Source organism: Lissotriton helveticus, chromosome 1_1 (assembly GCF_964261635.1).
Source record: "Lissotriton helveticus chromosome 1_1, aLisHel1.1, whole genome shotgun sequence".
NCBI lineage: Eukaryota > Metazoa > Chordata > Amphibia > Caudata > Salamandridae > Lissotriton > Lissotriton helveticus.
This window is the reverse complement of record NC_136057.1, coordinates 346,130,557-346,155,266: the sequence shown is the minus strand read 5'-3', so window position 1 is coordinate 346,155,266 and position 24,710 is coordinate 346,130,557. Positions and strand designations below refer to the sequence as shown.

Sequence of the window (24,710 nt, the reverse complement as noted above, 5' to 3'; positions counted from 1 at the left end):
ATACTCAATAATAATAATGCATATCATATATGTGCTATATGTATCACTTGTGGCAATCATAGTACACATTGTGATAGGCCATGTTGCCCTTCGTGTTCCTTTTATCATGCAAAACTCAATAAAATATTTTTAACGAAAAAACACAAAGATCTGTTCTAGATTTGATCAATAACTAAAATGGCACCTACACACAGATTCATTCATAAATCACTGAATTCATTTTTTTTTTACACAAAAAGGGCTATCTGCACCACAAAGCACATGGGAATTACGCCAAAATAACTTCTTTTAAATTATGAACATTTTAAAAAGTCATTTTACTGGGGAGAATAAGACATGATAAGGTTCTGCTTTGATTCCATCGCACGATTCGCACCTGCTGTCTCCGCCTTCTGCTTCCGTCCCTGGTTCGGTTTCGTTTCTTCAGTCTGCTTTAAGAAGACGAGGAAGGGCGAGGAAAACTGTACGACCAACTGAGAAAGACACAATAGAGATAAGCAGAAGCCAGTGAAAGGCAGTCAGAGGCACACGTGACCTGCAAACAGAGAGGGGAAGGAGAGGGAGTGTGTGACCGGTATCCGGCCAGTCTCCCAGGAGGTACTCACATCAGCTGTAGAGTGACCGGCACGCGCCTGGCAAACCACAGGTAGTCCTAGCCCCGCCCTAGGATTGGTTGTCACGCACCAGGAAGCCAGGTTTACTCTCTGCGGCAGCTCTAGGACTGACTGACACGCACCAGCAGCCCAGACGGCACTATAAGTGCACGAACTCTGGGAGTGACTGAAATCCACTGATAATCTATGAACTCTCGGGACCAGTTCCAGGAGTGACTGGCGCACAGAAACCCAGAAGATATTCCCTACTCAAGCTACAGGAGTGACCCACTCTATGAGTGCGGGACTCTGTTACCCAGGCACCGAGGAGCTCTGAAATGCCAGGCTGCGAGCACTGAGGACCTCAGAGACGCCCTGTCACAAATACTGCTCCACTGACAGCCTTAAATACCGAAACCCAGAGGTGCTCCTTGTCACCAGTTAGTCGCCTTGGGAGTACAAGGCGCTGTATAAGAGTTTCGTCCTCAGTGATTCATCCTCGCCATGTGGGAGAAGAGCACAGAGTCTGAGCAGCCCTTCATGTCCGATCCGGCCATCTCATCCTTCCTGACCCAGGTGTTGTGTGAGCACGGCGGGCGGCTGGCCGTGTCGGAGATACCGCAGCACCTCCCCCTGCCCCCGGCGCACATCGCAAGCATCCTCCGGGAGGAGGCCTCCCGCTTCCTGCTGCTGGAGTCGCCCGGCCTTGTGCTCGCTCTGTCTGCCATCCGCATCTGCTCGAGGGAACGGTGCCAGGGCCAGGACTGCGACCGCCTGCATCTCTGCCGCTTCTTCGCCCTGGGCCGGTGCACGCGGAAGAGGTACGTACGTGCGCGCGCTGGAGTGAAAGTGACAAAATATGAAGGACGGGACGGGGTGGGAGTCGAGGACCCTAGATTCACGGCGGGTGTTGACAAAGGTGTCTGAATGTTGCAAACTGATGAAGGAGAGGCTTGTAATACATATATGAGATAGAGGCATGGAGGGAGAGACATTGACTTCTGTCAATGACTCGGCCTGGGCAGAGGTCAGGTGAGACTGAAGCCAAGGGGAAGAGGGCAGGTGCACACACAAGATGGCGACATAGGAACAGGGGCTTAACTTAGCCAGTGAGATTCAGGGGTGTGATTCTTACATTTTTCTAGTAATAAAGAAGTAGGGTTGGAGGGGTAAGATGACCAAGGTTTAGAATAGGTTCTTTCCATGAGGACCAGGGTCAGTACTAATTTGCATTAGGTGGGCCTCTGACTAAAGTGCCACATTGGACAAAAAACAATGGGTCAGAATGCTACTGCAGTGATTGTCACTGGTTAGACAATTTACAAGGAAACTTTTAAGAAGAGGGCAGGTTTTTAGGGCTCATGGCGGGGGAGGGCGTTGGGGTAGTTTTAATGGCTCGGTTTGGTGGGAGTTTTTTAGGGATGGGGAGGTTTTAGGGCTCAAGGCTGGGGAGATATTGGTAGTTTTTGTAGTTGGGGGCAGGGTTTTAGGACTCAGGGCACTGGAAGGGGTTCGGGTCGTTTTAGGGACAGTGCGTGGTGGGAGGGGGGCAGGGTAGTGTATGTTAAGGGGCAGGGTATTAGGCCTCAGGGCAGAGTGAGGGAAAGAGGTAGTTTCAGGACTGATTTTGGGACTCATACAGGGGGGCTGGTAGGAGGCATGTAATTTAGGGCGGGGTCGAGGGGTTGGTGTAGTGGTGCTGTTAGCCACGCATACCCCCTTACCATTCATGCCTTTACAATGAAATTGCGTGTTAAAGGCATGCGTGGTAAAGGACTGCATGGCTAAGACACATTCGCCGTTCGGGCTGTGTGGTAGAGGCATGCGTGGTTTAGCCATGTGTGCCCCTATCACAGAACCTATTGTCAAGGATTCATCCCATCACCTTTTTAGCTGTTTGCCAGTAGTATGCCTGGATACTTGAGACTGGCAAACCCTTCCAAGCCTACTTTTTTTTTTTTTTGCAGAGTTTTATATAGCGCGAACTAGACCCGAACCGAATCAGGTATCAGAGCGCTTTACATATTTTCCAGTTACGTTACATGAGGACACACTTTCATTTTAGGCACAGGGAGATTAAGTGATTTGCCCAGAATCACAGGAGGTTTTGGCGTCGTTACCGAGACTCGGGAGACCCATTCAAGGGGTTCTTGTGAGAGTGCAGATTTACTACTTGTTTGGTAAATGGTTCGTTATGTATATGGGAGATCCCAATGTAAAAGATGAACAAGTTGAAACCTCATAGTGAAATGAGAACAACAAGAAAAAACAACCGACATGCGGGCCCATTATGATGTCGGGCGGATTGCCCCCGCCAGGCTGGCGGTAGCCACCGCCAGCCTGGCGGGGGCAATCCGCCCGACATCCACACTCGTTTTCCCCCCCGCCATATTAGTATGTCGGGGGGGACCTCGGCGGACGGAAAGACCGCCCGCCGCTTTTGACACCGCTAGCCATATCATGATGGTTGTCTTTAGGTGCCTTTCCGCGGCGGCGATGCAGCCACGCAAAGGCTTGCGGTCTCTCACTCTGGGGGCCCCCTGCGGTGTATAGGTGGGGGGTGCACACGGGGGTACCTGTGGTACCCCCCCTCATGTGCATTAACAAAGCGGCAGGCACCGCGCGGTGCCTGCCGCTTTGTAATGCAAATGATGAAATGCATTTTTAGCATTGTGGCGGGCAGTGCAGAGAGCACTGGTCACCCTACAAACCATAATTGACGCTAGATTCTTGATCGCCCTGTCTGGGCCTAGAAGTTCTCTCTGGGAATTTATGACTAGGTCACGTGGAAGACAACGGCTTGGAATCTCTGTCCTAGGAACACTTATTTTAAATGTATTTTCCCTGCACACACTCTTCTTCATTTCTGCTACAAGAATACTTGATGGTAGTGTTGCCAAATTGTTGCATGTAGGCAGGGCTCCATGTTTCTAGTCCTCACCTTTTATAAATCATTTAATCAATGACTGACCACCCCCATGTATTAAGCCACTAACAGAGGAAGGCACACAGGCAAATTAATAGCGCGAGCCATCAGTCAAGCTTCGCTCTAAGAATCCAACCAGTGCACAAGTTAAGCCAAGCCATGAACACATTTGGCATATATATCATGCAGCAAACATAATATAAAAATGTGATGCAATCTCTCCAAAATTTTAAATAATGTATTTTTTTAACATGTTGAAGTGTTTCTCCGTAGTAGATCAGATAATATAACTGCATAGACAGAAATGTATTAAAAGTAATCGTTTTTAGAAACGTTCCTGGCTTGCACGGAAATGTATTAAAAGTAATCGTTTTTAGAAACGTTCCTGGCTTGCACGGTGCACCTCAATGACAATTCCATCAGTGAACTAAGAGGCAAGTTAGTAGTCATGTAAATTCTAAACATGCCTAGAACTTCATTACAGATAGAGCAACCTTACAGTCTATTAAATGAAATGTAAGAGGTGCTTGTACAGAGCACATTCTGAAATCAAGTATTTAAAAGTGCACTCATGTGTGATAATAAAGAAGGTAGGCTCAGTGAAATAAAATATATGCCTAGGATCACACAGTTTGGACAGGCTGCGACGCCCTTATTGATTCCAGGTTATCTGGTTTCACAGGTGGAAATTCAGCCACCTGATGGGATATTTCTGCTTTAGTCTGTCTGTATCTCTCCAGTTTACATCAAAGGTCACTGTTTTATTTTTCTTACTCGGCTCATGATAAGAAAAACCAACACAGAGATAGCAGACCTGACTCAGTGTTTCCAGATCCAACTATCAAGCCATGAAGGCATAGAAGTACGTTGTTGGAGGCTCGGAGTACATGTACGAGAGAAAGCAAAATGTGGAAATTAGCCAAATGAAGCGCGGTTCAATGACAGAATATCAATGTAAAAAATATAGATGAAAAATATGAAATGCAAAAATATCGACTCCCTATACTTAAACAGTACAAAAATATTGAAAAATCAAATAACAATGTAAATCATGTAGTTGTACAAAATATCGATTTATATATATATAACATTTAAATAATAAATAATAAATTGTTAAATAATAAAATTAATATAAAACCTTAAGTAGATTTAATATAAATGTTTACAAATGTTATAAATAAACTTAATTAAAAAAGGTAAACTCACATAGATAATAATTAATATATATATTTACTTTAAAACAATAAACTATTTATTTTATTTATGTTATAATTTTGAAATTATATACAAATTTACAAATAAACATATATATATATATATATGTACAATAACATAAAATCTAATAAAAAACATTCTATTATAAAGTAGAGCATTAAACTATTTAAAAATCTTCAAACTTAAATTTTCCACTCCAGTGAGTGCAACTGTAGGGAATGTGTTGGATAGCGGAGGGGTAACGATTTCTATTCCCACTCCAGTGAGTGCAACAGTAGGAAAAGTGCTGGATAGCAGAGGGGTTAACATTACTATTCTCACTCCATTGAGTATAACGATAGGGAAAGTGTTGGATAGCAAAGGGGTACAAATTACCATTCCCACTCCAATGAGTGCAACAGTAGGAAAAGTGTTGGATAGCAGAGGGGTAAAATTACTATTCCCACTCAGTTGGGAAAGTCTTGAATAGCGGAGGAGTAAAAATTACTATTTCCACTCCAGTGAATGCAACTGTAGGGAAAGTGTCGGATAGCGAATGGGTAAAAATTACTATTCCCACTCCAGCGAGTGCAACAGTAGGGAAAGTGTTGGAGTGTGGAGGGATAACCATTATTTTTCTCACTTCAAAATTAAAAACAAATAAAATATTAACAACAAAAATATTTAAAAAAACAAAATAAATAAAAAAATATATAAATATGTAAAAAATGTAAATACAGATATATTTAATATAAAACATGTTTTAAAAAACATAGGGGTCGATTCCGATTCGGGAAAAAAACCGTCGTACGATTTTTATCCGGAGCCCTCTCCGTACGAATCGTACCCGTCCGTCCGAGTCGCGAAGTACGATCAGTATTCCGTGAATCCGTCCGAATTGTCGCGATCCGCACGTACTGCAAGGCTGAAACCGAGAACCGTACGACTCGTACACATACCGTACGACTCGTACACATGCCGTACGACCCGACGAGTAGGATCCGGACCGGGGTATGAGGGCGCGATTCGTACGGTCCACGTCAGGTAAGGGCGAGTCGTACAGAAAAGTACACAAACACATACACACCGTACGGTCCGTACCCCCATGATCGCAGGGGTATGCAGCGTACCCCTGCGATCATGGGGTGTACGAGCCGTACCCCCATTGTACGATCGGTGTAGGAGCCGTACCCCCATTGTACGATCAGTGTACGAGCCGTACCCCATGTACGATGGGTGTACGAGCCGTACCCCCATCGTACAATGGGGGTACGGCTCGTACACCGATCGTACAATGGGGGTACGGCTCGTACACCCCATGATCGCAGGGGTACGGTGCGTACCCCTGCGATCATGGGAGGTACGCACCGTACCCGGGGGGGCCGTTCCATACCTGTTTCGGCGCGAACTCTGCTTTTACGGCTGTTTTCAGCTCCCGTAGAAAAAGGGTCGTACGGTGCATACCCGACACGTATCGTACTTGCTGGGTCGTAAAAACCAGCCGCGAACCATACAGATGTCGCGTACAGCGGGTTCCGAGGGAGAATCGTACGGAGATTAGAGTCGTAAGGTGTCTTGTACGACTCGTACGGAGTACGGCTCCTGGTACGAATCGTACTTCGTCATACGTAGGCGGGACATTGCAGGGTACGATTCGTACGGGAAAAACTCTCCGAACGGCTATTCGGATCGGTTTTTCCCGAATCGGAATCGACCCCATAGTGTTAAATACATATGACAAATACCTACAAGTATTATATTAAATAAAATAAAAAATAAGTTTCAAACAAATAAATATTTTTAATTAGAAAATATTTAGAAACAAAAGCATTAATTATTACATACATTTAGTTTTATTATTTCTTACCCTATAACACCATGTATTTCACAACCCACATCTTTATTTAAAAAAGTACTTCCTTAATTAACATAATTAATTACCAATTAAAGAATTATTATGAATGAAAAAACTAATTAAACTCATAAAAAATAATTAAATTCCCACACTTTACCTCTATTATCCCCACAACCCACAGCTAAAATTAAACTGTAAAAAAATGATTTACACAATAAAACCTATTTTCAATTAATTTAACAACTTATTATGAAGTAAGTAAAATTAATTTACTTCCCACACTGTAGCCATATACAAGTAAAAGCCAAACACAAAAAATATAAACAAATACCCAAATTAAATATCAATTAATTAATTAATATTAATGATCAACTAATTATTAATGAATTAAACATATAATACTTTCCACCCTTTACCCCTATAAACCGCACAACCCGCACCTAAAATTAATTGCACACTTTCCATAATAAATTTTCAATCAATTAATTAATATAAATTAACAACTAATTATTAATTAATGAAAAATTACTTCTCACCCTCTACTCCTATAAACGCCACAACTCGCACCTAAATAAAATTTCCACAATTGCCATAATTAATTACCAATTAATGAATTAACATGAATTAACAACTAATTAATAATTAATTACAAATAAATTATTTCCCATCCATAACCCCTATAAACCCCACGTTCCACACCTAAAGAAATTACACAATTACCCTAATTAATTACCAATTAATTAATTAATAATAATTAACAACCAATTAATAATTAATTACAAACAAATTAATTCCCACAATTAACACCATAAAAACTTAATCAAATAAATATTAATAAACAAAAAATAATCATTCATTTATTATAATTAAACTACTACTCAACCTATTCCCCTATTATCCCACAGCTCACTACTGAAGTAAAAAACGCAAAAGTTACTGAAAATAAAATTGAAAACTACTAAAAATATAACACATATATTAAAAAACATAAACAGTACTTATTCAAAAAACATACAGAACATACATTCAAAATATAAACTAAAATACATAACACTAAATAAAAAATCAATATTTTAAACTACTATGTTTTTGCAGGCTATATTAATGACTTCTATATTTTTTAAAACAATATTTCTTACCTTAAATTCATTATTCTTGACCACGATATTCTTGCTGTCGATATATCTTTGACTATATTTCCAACTCAATCTTTGTGTAAGTCAACATTTCCAACTCAATATTCTGTCTGAATACCATGAGGCACAGCTAGAAGTGAGCATCCTGGGAAGCACGGAGGTGGTGTTAAATATCATATAGTGTATGTGGACTATTGAAGAGGAAAGGCTTGATATACCAATTTAACTGAGGACAGGACCAGTCGTAGTAAATTTGTAGCGCTGGGCAGAAAGAGGAAATTTGAAAAACCAGTGTATTTATTAAGCATTGCCACTGAGCAGTTATAGTGGGGGCCGAGAAAACGGAGGTCCAAAAATGCATGTTCACTATTAATTTTATATAGGAAAATTGAACAGCATTATTATAAAAACTGGTGAATGGAAGTTCACCAAATTTGGCACAAAGCTTAATCTTGGTCTGGAAAGTGTGCTTTTTATGCTTTGATGTAAATCCATACAGTAGTTTTTGAGAAATTAAGGTTTAAAATGTATGTATCTATCACTCTGGAAAGCATCTGGGAACTGACAGATCTCAAGATAAGTTTTTATTGGCTGCCACCCCACCCATGAAGATGTGATGGCAGCCATTTATGATTCAGGGATTCAGTTCTCTGTCTGAAAATAAGCCATAGTAAACATATAGCGGGCAGGGTAGGGATAACTTGCTCCCCTAGGCCTGGTAAGAGGGACCCTCTAGGGCAAACCACTTTTTTTTAGCTGGGATCCCGTCAGAATAAAAAAAGGTTTTATAGAACAAAACCACTAAAATTCACTAGTTATAGTTATCTCAAGTAACTATAACTGATGTCCTAGAGCAACTATAACTCACACACCCATTAGGCACAGTTTCCTCATAAATAATTTTATTGCAAATGTTGCAGTGATATTATCATTTAAGTCATAGAAGATGTCATGAGTGATGTAATATGTGGGGTAATTAGCAGTGCATGGCAAGGGTGCAAGTTATAGTTACCTTAGGGCACAAGTTATAGTTACTTAAGATAACTATAACTATAATTGGTGAATTTCTATGGCTTTTAGAGTTTTAGAGTTTAAAAAGTAACATTGTTACTGAATATTTCACCTATCTATAACATTACTTACATAAACTACTATTTTATTACCATAAGTAAAGTCAACCCCGTCACGCATGGCCTTCTGCTGTGTGTGGCAGGGGTTTGGCGACAGGGTTTGGTCGTGCACGGTCAGCATTGGCAGCAGGGCCTGGCCACAGACCAAGCCCTGCTGCCACCCTTCCCTACAGGCATCCAACACCCCTCTGCATCCAACACTCTATATATAAAGCTGATCTATCATCTTTCTCCATAAAGTACCAATCATTTTAACCAAATGTATATTTCAATAATGCACATAATGAAATGTTTATTATTATTGATTGCTTAAAAATATTTAATAAAGTTGTATTTAACCACATGTCTGTAACTTTCTTTTTCCATAGTTTTTATTATTGCATTTTGGTGGGAAAAATGTCAAAGTAATTGGCAGATGGTAATGGAGATATATTGTTTTTTCTTTAAAAATGTGAAGGTAAATGGTAGACGGTAATGGAGATATGTTTTTTTCTTTAATAAAAAATAAACATGTCTCTTAGTATACATTTTACACCCCAAAAATGAAATTATAAAAATAGCTACATACAAGCAGTGCATTTTATGAAATACTGCTTCAGACCACATAAAATGCAACCATACACCCACACCCTAAGTGGCACTACAGTCCTAGCTGTAGAGCAAAAACTCCAGTCTGGGTAAACACTTTTAAAATAGATGGTAAGTTCTCCTGGTTTCATGGTTTCAATGATTGAGAAGAGGTATACTTTTTTTTCTAGTGTTGCTGGGAGGCTGCAAAACTCGCTGCAGCCCCCCACAACATTAAACATTTTTTTGGGTGATGACCCTGTCCCACATAGGGACATCCCCAAAAACAAAATATATGTAAATAGCCCTCCTAGGGCATTATGGGGTGCTCCTTGAGGAGGAGTGAATAATTTATGCTTATATATTATTCACTTTTTTTTCAAAAAGTATTTCCTTATTGGCATTTTTAAAACATAGCAAGTACATGAATACAGAAAACGTAACTTCAAAATGTAGAGTAAGGTGTCCCAGTGGTTCATTGCCTCTCATCAATAACAGTACCCTGAAATGGGTAACCAACACATCTGTGTTGCCATGAGTGTTGTCAAATGCCTTTTAAGTCAATAAAACATAGAATCATGACCAGCAAACAATCAAAATTAGTTTTGTAACATTAGAGGATAAACCCCATCACGCTCAACTCAGTGTCCCTCAGAATTACCATATCGCCCCTGTCTCGGGCTTCAAAATCATAGAGTAGAGTCCGTTGTCTACTTTTCACTGACTATCCCTTCACTCTCCAAGGGCTGAATTTCCCATGAATCAGGTCTGTGTGTCATTAGTCTCAGGCGAGTTATTGTCTGAGTATTTCTTGTACCAGAGAATGTATCAGTATCGTCAGCAGTCAGGTCCCGAATCATGAGCCCCAGGCGAGTAAGTCATCTGGCAGTCGGTTGTCTAGGGAACTCTTTTCACATGGGCACTTTTTTAAAATAATATATTTTCTTCTGGGTGGGCTTGTCTGACTTGGTACACCCACTATATTTTTTATAGAGGTTGCAGGGCAGCTCCCTGCAGGTCCCTGCAAGGGGCCCTGCAAACTCTATTATTTATGGTGTGCCCTGGTGCCCGCCCGGGGCACCCTAGACCACAATAATTTTTGGGGGCTGTGGAGAAAGCCCCAGGGTATCCGCAGCCCCTCCAGGTCCATGCAAAGCCCCATGTCACGGGGCTGCACAGGAGCCAACATTTGTTTTTATTTATGGTTGTCCCAGTGCCCACCCAGGGCACCCCACATCTTTATAGTTCTAGAGGCTGTGGGGTGATTCGCCGGGTCCCGCGGCCCTCAGGCTCTCTGCCCTTGCAGAGACTGGTATTTTAGGGGTCAAATATGATGGCGGTAAATCAGCATCCTCCGGGCCGGTGGAAGCCACCGCCGGCCCGGAGGATGCGGATTCACCGCCGCGGTCACAGAAAACACCCACCGCCAGATTAGGATGGCGGTGGGATGGCGCTGGGAACAGCGGCGGAGGACGGCAGGTCCGTCCGCCGCGGATCCGCGGGGTGTTTAGCGCTATTTGGTGGCGGTGTCTGCAAGACACCGTCAGCCAAATTAGGATGAGTGTTTAAACATGCTTTTCCGCAGCGGCTTTTCCGCCGTGGAAAAGCATGTGGAACTTTGCTTCTGGGGGCCCCTTGCGTGCCCCCAGGGTGAAGGGGGGGTGGGGGTGCCCCCCTGTATTTACATGCACAAAGCGGCAAGCACCGCACGGTGCCTGCCGCTTTGTGCATGTAAATGCAAAGCATGCATTTTTTAACCTTGCGGCGGGTGCTGCTTCAAGCAGCACCTGCTGCAAGGTTAAAGATACGGGATGTGATCGCCAGGGTGGCGGTCACATCCTAATTGCAACGGAGGGACCGCCACTGCCCCTGCGGACGGTCCCTCCACCTCGGGGGTGGCGGACGGACGCAGGTCCGTCTGCCATCCTAATAGACCTTAGGTGTCCCTGTGACCTTAGGTGTCCCTTGTGTCCCTGTGTTTCTAGTTGGGGGATGCAGGGGGAGCCCCAGGTACCCTGCAGCCCTGCCAACTCCCCTGCTTGCACCCATCATGGGGTGGAAGCCAGTCAATGCATTTCTTCTCCTACTGGTTGGGAGCAGATTTGTGCTCCTGTCCGGGGAAATAAATGGTGTCCTGAGGGGTTGGGGACCCCAGGACACCATCACTGAACTCGCTCTGGGGGATTGTATGGTTCAGGGAGGGGGGCACGCTTTCCCCCTCTTTATTTAAAGTAGGACCCCAGGCTGTTGGGTCACCGGGGCTTTTCCTGGCTTGCGGAGAAGGGCCGTGTGCCCCACCCCTTGATTTAAATTATTGGCCCAGGAGATGGGGTTAGCAGGGCCTCTTGTAGGCATTTGGAGGGGAAACATGCGCTCCCTCCCCTTAAACTATATACCACGCCTCACCCCTGTGCCCTGGCTCACTACATTGGGGCTGTAATAGAAACGGGTGGGGGCCGTGCTTTATAAAAAAATCTTTATCACAGATTTGTGGATCCTCTGCGAATTTGTGGTAAAATGAAAGCATTTTGGGCCCGAGGACTAGGGGGCCAGAGTATCCCTACAATGCCCCCTTAGGTCTTTTTTGTGTTTTTTTTGAGAACTCTGATCCTGAGATGGCTGCCACCACTTCCTGGTTGAAGTGGTGCCAGCCAATCAGATCTCAGGATGAGTTCTGTCGGCTCTGCCGATCCTCCGCTGTGTGATATATGCAATTCTTTTGCCTATTAATGTTTTCAAAACTAGTGAACAGATTTATGGTAGCATAAACGGGTCGAGGTAGAGGTCCAGGCATCCGAGTTCTTCAAGATAGAGCTAGAGGAATCTCTGGGATAATCACAGAATGCTGCCGCAGCATCCAGGGCTGACAGGCATCCACTTCAAATTTGTTCCAGAGGTGGGCCTGTCACCACCAAAGGAGGCCCTCTCAGACTCCTCCGGGAGTGGCAACGACAATGACTGGGCCTCCCCTCTCATCTCTTTTGTCTATCCCTAGGGGTGACTGTATGCGTGGGAGAGGTTCAAGCCTCCACCAAGTCCCAGGTATCAGAAGGGTTGGTCAAAAAATGAGCTTTGTTATCCAAGATAATCTTAAAATGAACTGGGAACAGCATGGAATACGTAATCTCTATCTCTTGCTGTTTATCTCTCAAGAAAGAAGCTTGCTGTCTTTGAACTGCCAGAGTGTAGTCTGGCAAGATCAATATTCACAGATTTGACTTTCAGGAGAGGGTCCAATTGTCTTGCTTTTCTGAGGATGGCGTCCCGGTCCTTGAAGTGAAGGAGTTGTGCCAATATTCGGCATAGAGACGCTCCCACTCGGGTCATCAGGCTGGTACACTATGGGCCGTCTCAATAGAGAAAAATGATGTGAGGTCCTGGAGTGGACAACAGATATTTTAACTAGTATTTCAACATGCTGGATCATTCACTGCCCTCCGGGACTCTCACAGCTCTAATATTACTGCGCCTGACTCGCCCTTCAGCATACTTGGATCAAATAAGTAATAAAATGCTGTTTTAATCTCTTTTGGAATCCGGATATTGCTATCCTGATTCCTATGTCATCAAGCCTCGTGACTCAGCCGCTCAGGTTGTTTGTGTTGTGTATGCAGTCCATTCAGTCTCTAAACACAAAGAGCAGTGCTATTTCTTTAAACATGTTATATTCTTTCTTTAAGGATACATATCATTACAAAGAGTATCTTCACCTTGCAAGGACGGTTCATGAGAAATATTAGAGTATTATACTTGGAAATGGTGCAGAGGTGTCAAGGGAATCACTCAACAGACAGACACATGGTTTTCCTCCAGATGATGAATTGTGGCTTTGTTTATGACTGAGTTTGCTTTCATTCACCCTCCTGCAGGCATTCACCTGAGATGGCCTAGTAACCCAGATAAACACTGTTAGATCTGGCACCATTGGCGTGGGTCTCCCTTCCATTTTTACTGTTGCCTCATGTGTTTTTGCTGGTGTTAGATGCTTTGGGCACTGTGTCACTGCTGTCCAGTGCCACAGTGCGAGTGCTCACTACTGTAAATTGATGTATTGATTAGTGGTTCCATAATTGGATGTTTGGTTTACTTTTCAGACCCTAGTACAGTGCACTGAGTGTGTCCAGGGCGTGTAAATCCAAATGCTGCTAGTGGGCTTGCAGCACTGGTTGTGCCACCCACAGAAGCGGCCTTGTAAAATGTGTCTAAGGTCTGCCACTGCAGAGCCTGCGTGCAGTCTGGTACTGTCATGATGACTGGGCAAGTGAACCCAATTGCCAGTCCCTAAACCTTCCCTTGACTTCATATTAGTCAACCCTATGGTAGGCCCAAGGGGCAGGGTGCATTGTAAGTATAAGGTAGGACAAGTGTGGCATGTCCTAATAGTGAATTACGTTTTTCACTATTGCAAGGCTACCTGTTCTCCATAGGCCAGAATGGGCTGCTAGATTATTACATGTTTATAATCCTAGCAGACTCAGAGAACATGGTAGAAATTCGAGTTTAGTATGCCTGGACTCAGAATAATAAAATACATCTTTTAGTGAAGTTTGTATTCTGTGTTTACAAATACCACTTTTAGAAAGTAGGTATTTGCTTGCCTAGCCATTTGAGCCTGGCTCTGCGAGGTTGTGTATTCCTTCGTCTGGTTTTGTGAGTGACAGGGCTGGGGGATTCCAAGAGACAAGCTTGAGCAGCCCGGTGGTGAATAGTGAGATCTGCATCCAGATGGGAGGGAGGAGTTGCATCTGGGACCTGAATAGGGCTGGACCTTCCCTCGACAATGCTGGCTCCACCTTCTGTGGTGCGTCTGATGTCTCTGCCCTGTACACTGAAAGAAGAGAAGGAAGACTGTCAACAAAGGGCTCCAGGACTGTACTTGCCTTCCACAATACTGGCTCCACCTCCTGTGGGGCGTCTGATGTGCCTGCCCTGCGCTGTGAAAGGAAAGGAGAAGTCTGGTAAACAGAGTGCTTCAGAACTGGCTTGAACTGGGCACAGGCCCCTCTCCACTCTGAGAACAAAGGATTTAGGGGTATAAGTATTGGGACCCTGATCCCATGAAATTAGATCACTTCTGGACTTACAAGACAAAACCTCTGCTGAGGAGAAGAAACCTGAAGAAACTGAGGAGAGACTATTCCCAAGCTGAAGTGCTGCTTGGGGGATAGGCCTGCAGTGGTTGCCTGACTGCCAAAGAGAGGAGAAATAACTTTGTGGACTTTTCTTTCAACTTGTGCAAAAGATCTCCAAGGGCTTGGAAGAGAGCTTGCCCCCTGACCGAAGTCCTAGGACCAGTGGACTTCACCAGCCTTTGTGAATTGCTGGTGGAAACGCTGTTTCAGTGGCTACAGAGGCAGGGAGCTGTGACCGACTCTCACGACCGGCCAGGTGTCCTGTAGGCACTGCATCAAGCAACGTCTGCCTCAAACAACGCAAGCTCTGCACTCACCAAGTCCGTCCTGACGCCATCACCGAGCAGTAGCCTGCACCACGACTGGTGGACACTGCGACGTGCAGCGCCTCGCTACACCGACTCGTACTGGTGTGACCGAAGAGGTCCCTGCTGCTGACTCCGAGTCCTGTGACCGCACCGGAGTTGGGCACCGCCTCACACACTTTGCGACGCACCGCCCGACTCGCACCGCTCTCCGGACTGATCGACGCCAGCTGCCGAACTCCGGCTCTGTCGCCGCACCGCAAGCTGCAAGAACCGCATCGAAGCACCGTCTCACCCTGCAACGCAAACCTTGGATCCACCGATTCTGTCAACGGGCCGCTGTCTGCACCGCATCAAAGGACAACGCGTCCTTTCTGCACTGCGACGAACACCGGAACTGGCTCGCACATCCGTGCCCGCCACCTCAAGTAAAAGGTACTGTGACTGAGTCTATTGACGTTTGAGTGGGCCCGTACCAACGCGGTCCGCTGGATTTGCTAGACTCTGTGTTATTTTCGACAACGCTGTAGCCGGCCCAGGCTACCGACTCACCCAGAACCTTGATTTAAACCTTTTTACAAGAACTCTTAAAATCTAATAGTACTGTGGATTCTTTTTGTCGTTTATTGGTCTTATGGTAACTCTATATAAATTATACTTATTTTTGATATAAAACCTTGTGTGAGGTCCTTTTGTAGTGTTGTCACTGGGTGACTGTATGTGGTCACAAATGCTTAACTTACAACGACCCTGAAATAAAGCCTTACTGCTCGTGCCAAGCTACCAAGGGGGTGAGCAGGGGTTATTTTAGGAGTGTAATCCCCTTATCCTGACTAGAGGAGAGGGTCCCCATTTGTCACAAGTACCTACCTGTGCCAACTAGAGACCCCCAATTCTAACAAACACCCTCTGGGCCCTATTTTCAGAACACTGTAGCATAGCTTCACAGCCTTCATTATTGGAGCTGGGAACATCTTGGGCACTTTTATATAAATAAATGGTTGATACCCGACTTTCAGGGGGAGAGTCTGTTTCTGATGGCTGTTGCACACTCTAGCGTAGGTACTGCTTTGAGGCCATAGAACTAGCGCTAAGGAAAGGCTGTGAACCTTTCACTGAGTTTCTGTCTGTCTTTGGTGACTCGCCGGCGCATCTTTAACTTTATTGGGTCACAAATTGTTTGGATGGAACAGAGAGAGCTCTCATTCACAGCCCTTTCTCTTCTACAGGCAGCGCATGTGAAAAATCGCTCCAGTTCATAAACATATCCCTCACCCAGCCCGCAGCACCTGCAATTCTCATCCACAGTCGAGGCAATTTTCGAGATTTGATGTTTTATCCTTCTTATTATGTTCTTCTCTCTAGTCCCAAATCAAAATGCCCTATTTCTTTGCTATTGCTGTGGTAAACAGCTCTCAGTCTAGACTGGGCTGCGTCACGCTGGCATTTAGTGGCCCACTTGTTTAATTGCTGATTTTTCATCCGTGAACGCCACCCTAAAATTTAGAATGAATACTTCTGGATTTTTAAACTTACCCTCTTAGCCTATTGCTCTCACGTCTTACTTTTTCAAGCAGTGTTTGCACGCTTCCTTTAGTAATTAGATTTGCATGTGCGTCCCTCACAGAGGCGTAAAATCATTTTATACTTGACAAAAGACTGTACATCTCTGTCTTCCTACCCCTTACATTTTCATGAATATGGACTACAGCATGGGTGTTTATGTGTGACATTTCCATGCTTTCTGGCCTATGTGCTTATGTGTGACATTTCCACAGTTTATGGCCTGGGTGCTTATATTTTACTTTTCCACAGTTTATGGCCTGGGTGCTTATATGTGGCATTTCCACGGTTTATGGCCTGGATGCCTATGTGTGACATTTGTGACAAAGTGACTCATTCAAGTGTATTGCATGATTTTATTCAATTTTTCAGTTTAGAGTGTTTTCAGACCATTTGGTTTTATTTTGTCACATAAGATAGGTAAACGTTGTATCTTTGAACTCATGTCAAACAATTAGACTCTGTTTAAAATGGCATACCCCTATTTTGTCCTTTCCCCAAATTGGCGGATATAGCACTGAAATGTTTCACGTGTCCCTTTTCAATGCATTAGTAATTTTAGCTAATTTATTCCAAAATTGTGCTTTAAATGCACTTTTGATTTAATCTTTTCCAACATTTTTACATGTCAGGGGAATCTCCTATCAAAACCTTACTTGGAGGAAGGCTCTCTTGCTAAAATTCAGACCGGGTATTACATCTGACTTTCAGCAGTGCCAAGTGAGGATGTGAGCGGAGCCAATAGAGTAGGTAAGTGGAGCCAGTGGAGTAATGTAGGAGGAGCCAGTAGTGTGGCCTCCAACACATATTTGGGCACCTGGACTTCATATTTTACAAATTAAGCACTGAGGATATACCTTCAAAAGTTTACTCACATAAAAGCACTTGGACAATGAAGACAAATTTACTTTGTTTTTGCTTAGCAATATCTCAGAAGAAATAGCAAAGTTGTCAGGAAGATTTCTTGGGAGAAAAAACTCTAGACATTGTTCTTGATAAAACAGAGGACAAGGTTTCTATGGTACCAGCGTGGATGTCTGTATGTCTCAGTCAGGCTGAGTAATTCTGCAAACCCTGTGGCCAGTTTTTATACACATTTTGATTACTGAGTTTGAGAATATCAGCCTGTTTCTTTTGAATGAGGAAAACTCATATTATGCATGATCACTCCATGTTTGCTATTCTTTTTGCCCTAATCTACCTATTTCTTTATGTATTCTTTAATGTATTTTCTTGTGTGAAAGGCAGTTTTTGATGCTGAAAGCACCTGTTAAATTCAAATTCAATTTCGCCTCACACACGTAGTCCCTCCCCTCGCTCAAATATTGCTCTCCCTATTAAACTCCATTGTTACTTGCCCTTATGCAGCTGCTCCCTGCTCTCCCATACTCCGTAACCTCCCTTATACTCTGCCTTCCCTCTTTCTTGCCCCTATTTTCTCAGCACCTTTTTTAACACTGACTTTCACTTTTCTCTCCGTCTCTCACACAGACGTACACAAGCCATTGGCTATATAAAGGTCAAATCCAAATGATCATTTTCAGACTTACAGTGGTGAAAATAAAGCTATGTTTCAAATTAGGCAATATCATTTTAGGACTGCTGGACGCTGGGTTGGTGGTGCTTTACGTCTAATGGAATTCGGGTGGGCTGTTTGTAGTACATCTGTTCCTTTGGGGGTGATGTTTGATCGGTCAGTCTGGTAGACATTATGTTAGCTTTATCTGTTTCAGCTATATGTTTTGGCGATGTACCTGCATTTGGTACTCCTGATTCAGTTCTTTTGTATCTCTAGTGGTCCATGCTTTCGCCTGGAGAGGTCTAACTGGTCTTCCTATGGGTCTGTCCTTTGGCCTCCCTGTAGGTTTCTACTGCACTCCCAGTTCCTTTTGCAGGTTTTGGGTTATTTGGGTTGAGCTAGTGGCTTGGGACATTGCCTGATCCAGTGGAGGAAATATTACTTATCCACTTTTCTTGATTGTCTCATTCCTGGGACAAGGATGTGGAGAACAGAAGAGTGATGAAGATTACCTGAAACAAATGGGGCATTTCCGACTGTCTTTGTCTTTTTTGAAGCAATATGGGGTTGGCACCCTCGGTTATAGGCAAATTGCCAACGATCTGGGCAGTTGATGTAAGCAGTATACTTTGAACAGATTTAATAACACTTTCATAGTAGTAAACATGGAGCAAGATATAATCTAAGCCGATTTTTCAGGAGGCAGAACTGGAGGTTCTGATGACCTCTTTGTCTGGCCAAAGCATACTCTACTTATGCTGGGTGCCTTTTAGCAAAAATAAAGGCTTGTGGTCATAAGTGCTGTAGCTATCCAGACTGAAGCTGTACATGTGTGGAGGACATGCTTTCTGCAGCAGAGTGCTGGCAGTGAACTATATTTCCCAGTTACCACCCCCAAGGAATTGGGTTGGTTGGAAGGTTCAACCGAACCCTGAAGGGCATGATTATGGGTCTTGAGGAACCCATGAGGCGTAAGTGGGATGTCCTCCTACCATGCCTGTTGTTTGCATACTGGGAGGTGCCAAAGAAATCTCTAGGATTCAGTCCCCCAGTTTATCTGGGCACCCGGTCAGAGGTCCTCTGAGTCTGGTCAAGGAAGGCTGGGAGCAATCTCCCAGGAAACCTCCCAGGATGTATAAGCTACATGCTGGCCTTCTGGAACCAGACTAGGCATTTCAGGCACCTCGCTGAGGCGAATCTGGAAGCCAAACAGAAAAGGAGCCAATTGTGACTCCGTCAAGCTGCACAGCCGTGCCTTCAAATAAGTCCAATAAATCAAACTCATGTTATACTTCAATTAATCCATATTTACTCCATTTGTATCAATCTTTTTTGTCCTTTGTTTCCTTCAATGTATTTTACTCATTTCATTTCTTCGTCAACGTTTTTCCACAACAACACAGGAAAAAAGTATTTCCACAGGTCACAATTTATTCAAGAACACCCAATGCATTTCGGGATTACCTTTCGTCAGGGGTTGTCTACGAAAAGATTATACACAGCCATCAATAAAATCCAACTTCAAAGTTACAGTACATAAGCATCAATCCAAGTGTAAAGCGTCATCTCTCAGTGCTATCTACTACAATAATAAAACATTGTTCAGCGTTCCACTGCTCATTTTTCAAACTCCAAAACTCGGTAACAATACCCACCTCAATTAAATACATCACATAGCTCCCTTTTTGATGTTGAAAACTAAACCGTTAATATAACTTACATGTTAATAGATTGGCAATAGCATCCTTTGGGGAAACTTTAAAGTACATCATGACCCCCAGTTTCCTCCTCAGCCCTTCATTTTATCTCTGTTCCAGTTTAAACAATTGAAGAATTAAACCCCATACCCGCTTACCGTGACAAGTGTTCGTTGGCTATTTAAAAGCATCATTATAATCCACTTTTCGCATTTTTCAAAACTTTCCCGTACCATCTCTGGAAGCCAGCCAGGAGGATATGAAGTGGTGGTACGACCAGAATGCCACTCTGGTAGAGCTTCAACCTGGTCAGAAAGTGTGGGTCATGGCCCCAGTGGAGCCCTGTGCGCTCCAAGATAAGTGGACCGGACCATTTGAGGTTGTGGGGCGCAAGAGTCCAGTTACCTTCTTGGTGGACTTGCGGTCTCCCAGGAAGCCCTTGAGGGTCCTGCATGTCAACCGCTTTAAGCCCCACTTAGAGAGGTCTGAAGTGGGCATGCTCTGGACGATAGATGCTGGAATGGAAGAGGAGACTGAACCTCTTCCTGACCTCCTTGCGGCCACAGGGCAAGATAGGTCAATGGATGGTGTTAACCTCTCTTCCACCCTGACACCTGGGCAACAGAATGACTGCCGCCAGTTGCTGGGACAATTTTCTGATCTGTTCTCCCTGGTTCCTAGTATCACAGATTGGTGCGTCCATGATGTGGATACAGGAGACAGCTTACCTGTGAAGCACAAGTCTTACAGGGTAACTGACAGGGTAAGGGCTTGCATCAAAGAGGAGGTCTCAAAGATGCTTGCACTAGGGGTGATTGAGTCCTCCAGCAGTCCTTGGGCCTGCCCAGTGGTCTTGGTCCTAAAGGCTGCGGCGCCGGATGCCACACCCGAACTCCGGTTCTGTGTAGACTACCGAGGGCTCAATTCAGTCACGAAGACCGACACGCACCCCATCCCCAGAGCTGATGAGCTCATTGATCGGTTAGGGGCTGCACCATGGTACCTCAGCACGTTTGACTTGACGTCTGGGTACTGGCACATCGCCTTGACTGATGGGGCAAAGGAGAGGTCAGCATTCTCCACACCAGATGGGCATTTCCAGTTCCGTGTCATGCCCTTTGTGATGAAGAATGCCCCTGCCACCTTTCAGAGGTTGGTCAATCAGGTGTTGGTTGGGCTGGATGAGTTCAGTGCCGCCTACTTGAATGACATTGCAGTGTTCAGTGTCACTTGGGAAGAACATAAGCGCCACCTCTGGGAAGTGTTGTTGGCACTGCAGAAGACAGGCCTCACGATCAAGGCGAGTACGTGCCAGATCATGCAGGGTTCTGTAGTGTACTTGGGACACCAGGGGGTCAATTACGATGGCGGTGAATCCCCATCCTCCAGGCCGGCGGAAGCCACCGCCGGCCCGGAGAATGCGGATTCATCGCTGCGGTCATAGCAAACACCCACCGCCAGATTATGATGGCGTTGGGATCAGCGGCGGACGGCAAGTCCGTCCGCTGCTGATCCGCGGTGGGTGTACACAAATATGGTGGCGGTGTCTGCAAGACACCGCCAGCCATATCACGATGCAGGCGGAAACATGCTTTTCCACAGCGGCTTTTCCGCCGTGGAAAAGCATGTGGTCTTTTGTTTTTGGGGGCCCGCTGTGAGCCCCCAGGGTGTTGGGGGTGGGGGGTGCACATGGGGGGTACCTATGGTACCCCCCTGCTTTGGCATGCACAAGGTGGCAGGCACCACGCGGTGCCTGCCAAGTTGTGCATGCCAAAGGTAAACATGCATATTTTACATTGTGGCGGGTGCTGCTTAAAGCAGCACCCGCCGCAATGTAATATATACGGGATGTGACCGCCAGGGTGGCGGTCACATCCTAATTGCAACGGAGGGACCGCCGCTGCCCCTGCGGTCGGTACCTCCACCTCGGGGTGGCGGACGGACGCAGATCGTCCGCCATCCTAATCGACACCCAAGTTGGGAGCGGCCAGGTGACGCCCCTACAACCCAAGATTGAAACCATCCTGGCTTGGGAACCCCCCAAAACCCAGACAGAGGTGAGGGCCTTTTTAGGACTCACAGGGTACTACAGGAGGTTTGTCCAGGGGGATGGTAACATTGTTCCACCCTTGACAGAGCTGACTTCCAGGAAGCAGCCCAAGAAAGTGATTTGGACTGACACCTGTCAGAAAGCTTTTGAAGCCCTGAAAGCTGCCATGTGCACGGCACCCGTGCTCCTGGCACCCAACTTCTCCAAAGAGTTCATCGTTCAAACAGACGCTTCAGAGCATGGTGTTGGGGCTGTTTTGTCACAGATGAATGAAGAGGGCCTAGATCAACCTGTAGCCTTCATCAGTAGGAAGTTACTTCCACGGGAACAGAGGTGGAGTGCTATTGAGTGTGAGGCATTTGCTGTGGTCTGTTCACTGAAGAAGTTGAGACCATACCTGTTTGGGACTCACTTCCGGGTTCAGACAGACCACAGGCCCCTCAGATGGTTGATGCAGATGAGGGGTGAGAATCCAAAGCTGTTGAAGTGGTCCATTTCCCTTCAGGGTATGGACTTTACGGTGGAACACCTCCCTGGTACAGAACACGCCAACGCTGATGGTCTGTCCAGATTTTTCCGTCTTAGTGATGAGAACTCCCATGAGGTAGGGGAGTTCTCCTCACATTTCAGATGGAGGGGACACGTGTTAGACCTGGCACCATTGGCGTGGATCTCCCTTCCATTTTACTGTTGCCTCATGTGTTTTTGCTCGTGTTAGATGCTTTGGGCACTGTGCCACTGCTGTCCAGTGCCACAGTGCGAGTGCTCCCTACTGTAAATTGATGTATTGATTAGTGGTTCCATGATTGGATGTTTGGTTTACTTGTCAGACCCTAGTACAGTGCACTGAGCGTGCCCAGGGCGTGTAAATCCTAATGCTGCTAGTGGGCTTGCAGCACTGGTTGGGCCACCCACAGAAGCAGCCTTGTAAAATGTGTCTAAGGTCTGCACTTGCAGAGCCTGCGTGCAGTCTGGTACTGTCATGATGACTGGGCAAGTGCACCCACTTGCCAGTCCCTAATCCTTCCCTTGACTTCATATTAGTCACCCCTATGGTAGGCCCAAGGGCAGGGTGCATTGTTAGTATAAGGTAGAACAAGCCCGGATGTGTGTGGCATGTCCTAATAGTGAATTACAGCCATTTTCGTTTTTCACTATTGCAAGGCTACCTGTTCTCCTTAGGCCAGAATGGGCTGCTAGATTATTACATGTCTAAAATCCTAGCAGACTCAGAGAACATGGTAGAAATTCGAGTTTAGTATGCCTGGACTCAGAATAACAAAATACATCTTTTAGAGAAGTTTATTTTAGTATTCTGTGTTTGCAAATACCACTTTTAGAAAGTAGGTATTTGCTTGCCTAACTGGTCTTCCTATGGGTCTGTCCTTTGGCCTCCCTGTAGGTTTCTACTGCACTCCCACTTCCTTTTGCAGGTTTTGGGTTATTTGGGTTGAGCTAGTGGCTTGGAACATTGCCTGGATCCAGTGGAGGAAATATTACTTATCCACTTTTCTTGATTGTCTCATTCCTGGGACAAGGATGAGGAGAACAGAAGAGTGATGAAGATTACCTGAAAAAATGGGGCATTTCCGACTGTCTTAGTTTTTTTGTAGCAATATGGGGTTGGCACCCTCGGTTATAGGCAAATTGCCAACCATCTGTGCAGTTGATGTAAGCAGTATACTTTGAACAGATTTAATAACACTTTCATAGTAGTAAACATGGAGCAAGATATAATCTAAGCCGATTTTTCAGGAGGCAGAACTGAAGGTTCTGATGACCTCTTTGTCTGGCCAAAGCATACTCTACTCATGCTGGGTGCCTTTTAGCAAAAAAAAAGGCTTGTGGTCATAAGTGCTGTAGCTATCCGGACTGAAGCTGTACATGTGTGGAGGACAAGCTTTCTGCAGCAGAGTGCTGGCAGTGACTTTTTTTTTCAGAGAGACAACAGCCATCTTGGATTATCGGGTATAATTTTGCTTGGAGTTCATGGTGTTCTTTGACAAGCAAATGTGCTGTAATGTTGATGGAGCTAGGACCTTACTACACGAATCCCCCATTCCTCCGCAGAGACCTTTTGCTTGTATTGTTTGTACTGACCATTGGATCGCAGAGAAGTACCATGAAGTTGTGTTGTTGATGAAAGATTTTACAAAGGGTCTACAGAGAAGTATTCTTAGGTTGTGTCATTGATTAAAATGATATTTGAACTATTTGAAGTATTTTCTTTAGTATTTGGCTGAGCCAATAGGACTGGAGTTGTTTTCTACTACAGTACTCTAAAGAAACAAGGATGACTGTTGACGTGGATCATTGAATATGTGTTTACAAACGTCACATATATCACATTCGAGTTTTAGTAAGCATATACCATTGCTTAAAGTAGAGGACAACAGGATATTAACAGGTATCTTTCAAGTTTTCAACAAAGGTAAAAACTATAATTCATCTTCCACAGGAGAGTGTGTAGTGGCAGCACCTGCTGTAATTATTCAAAGGTGCACATGTATATTTGACACACTTATGTTTGTATTTGAAGACTTTCCCATTCTGCATCGAGGTACATCGAGTTGGTTACACAGAGGTCAGGGATATACAACTGCAATTGTGTTTAGTTTTCTGAACAACAAGACTCTTAAGATATCTCTTTGCCTTACATGTATTACAAATCCCATGGATCTCATTGAGCAGCCACGTGCTGAGGCAGAAGTGGCAGAGTCCTGTGTCTCTATTTTCTCTCTTGTCCTATCCCATTTTCCCACTTCTACTGCTGGCCCTCATGTATGTGGCCAGAAGTTGAGACCATACCTGTTTGGGACTCACTTCCGGGTTCAGACAGACCACAGGCCCCTCAGATGGCTGATGCAGATGAGGGGTGAGAATCCAAAGCTGTTGAAGTGGTCCATTTCCCTGCAGGGTATGGACTTTACGGTGGAATACCTCCCTGGTACAGAACACGCCAACGCTGATGGTCTGTCCAGATTTTTCCGCCTTAGTGATGAGAACTCCCATGAGGTAGGGGAGTTCTCCTCACATTTCAGAT

At 44.8% G+C, this 24,710-nt stretch overlaps 1 protein-coding gene across 1 annotated transcript in view; it reads left to right on the top strand.

The window, feature by feature from the left end:
- The first annotated feature begins 468 nt into the window (after positions 1-468).
- The window catches only part of LOC144807718 (protein mono-ADP-ribosyltransferase PARP12-like), a 361,427-nt gene continuing 337,185 nt past the window's right edge, over positions 469-24,710 (top strand). Inside the window, exon 1 of the mRNA XM_078673379.1 lies at positions 469-1,414. Coding sequence (XP_078529505.1) covers positions 1,098-1,414 — 317 coding nt within the window. The 5' untranslated portion in view covers positions 469-1,097. The remainder of the gene's footprint in view (positions 1,415-24,710) is intronic.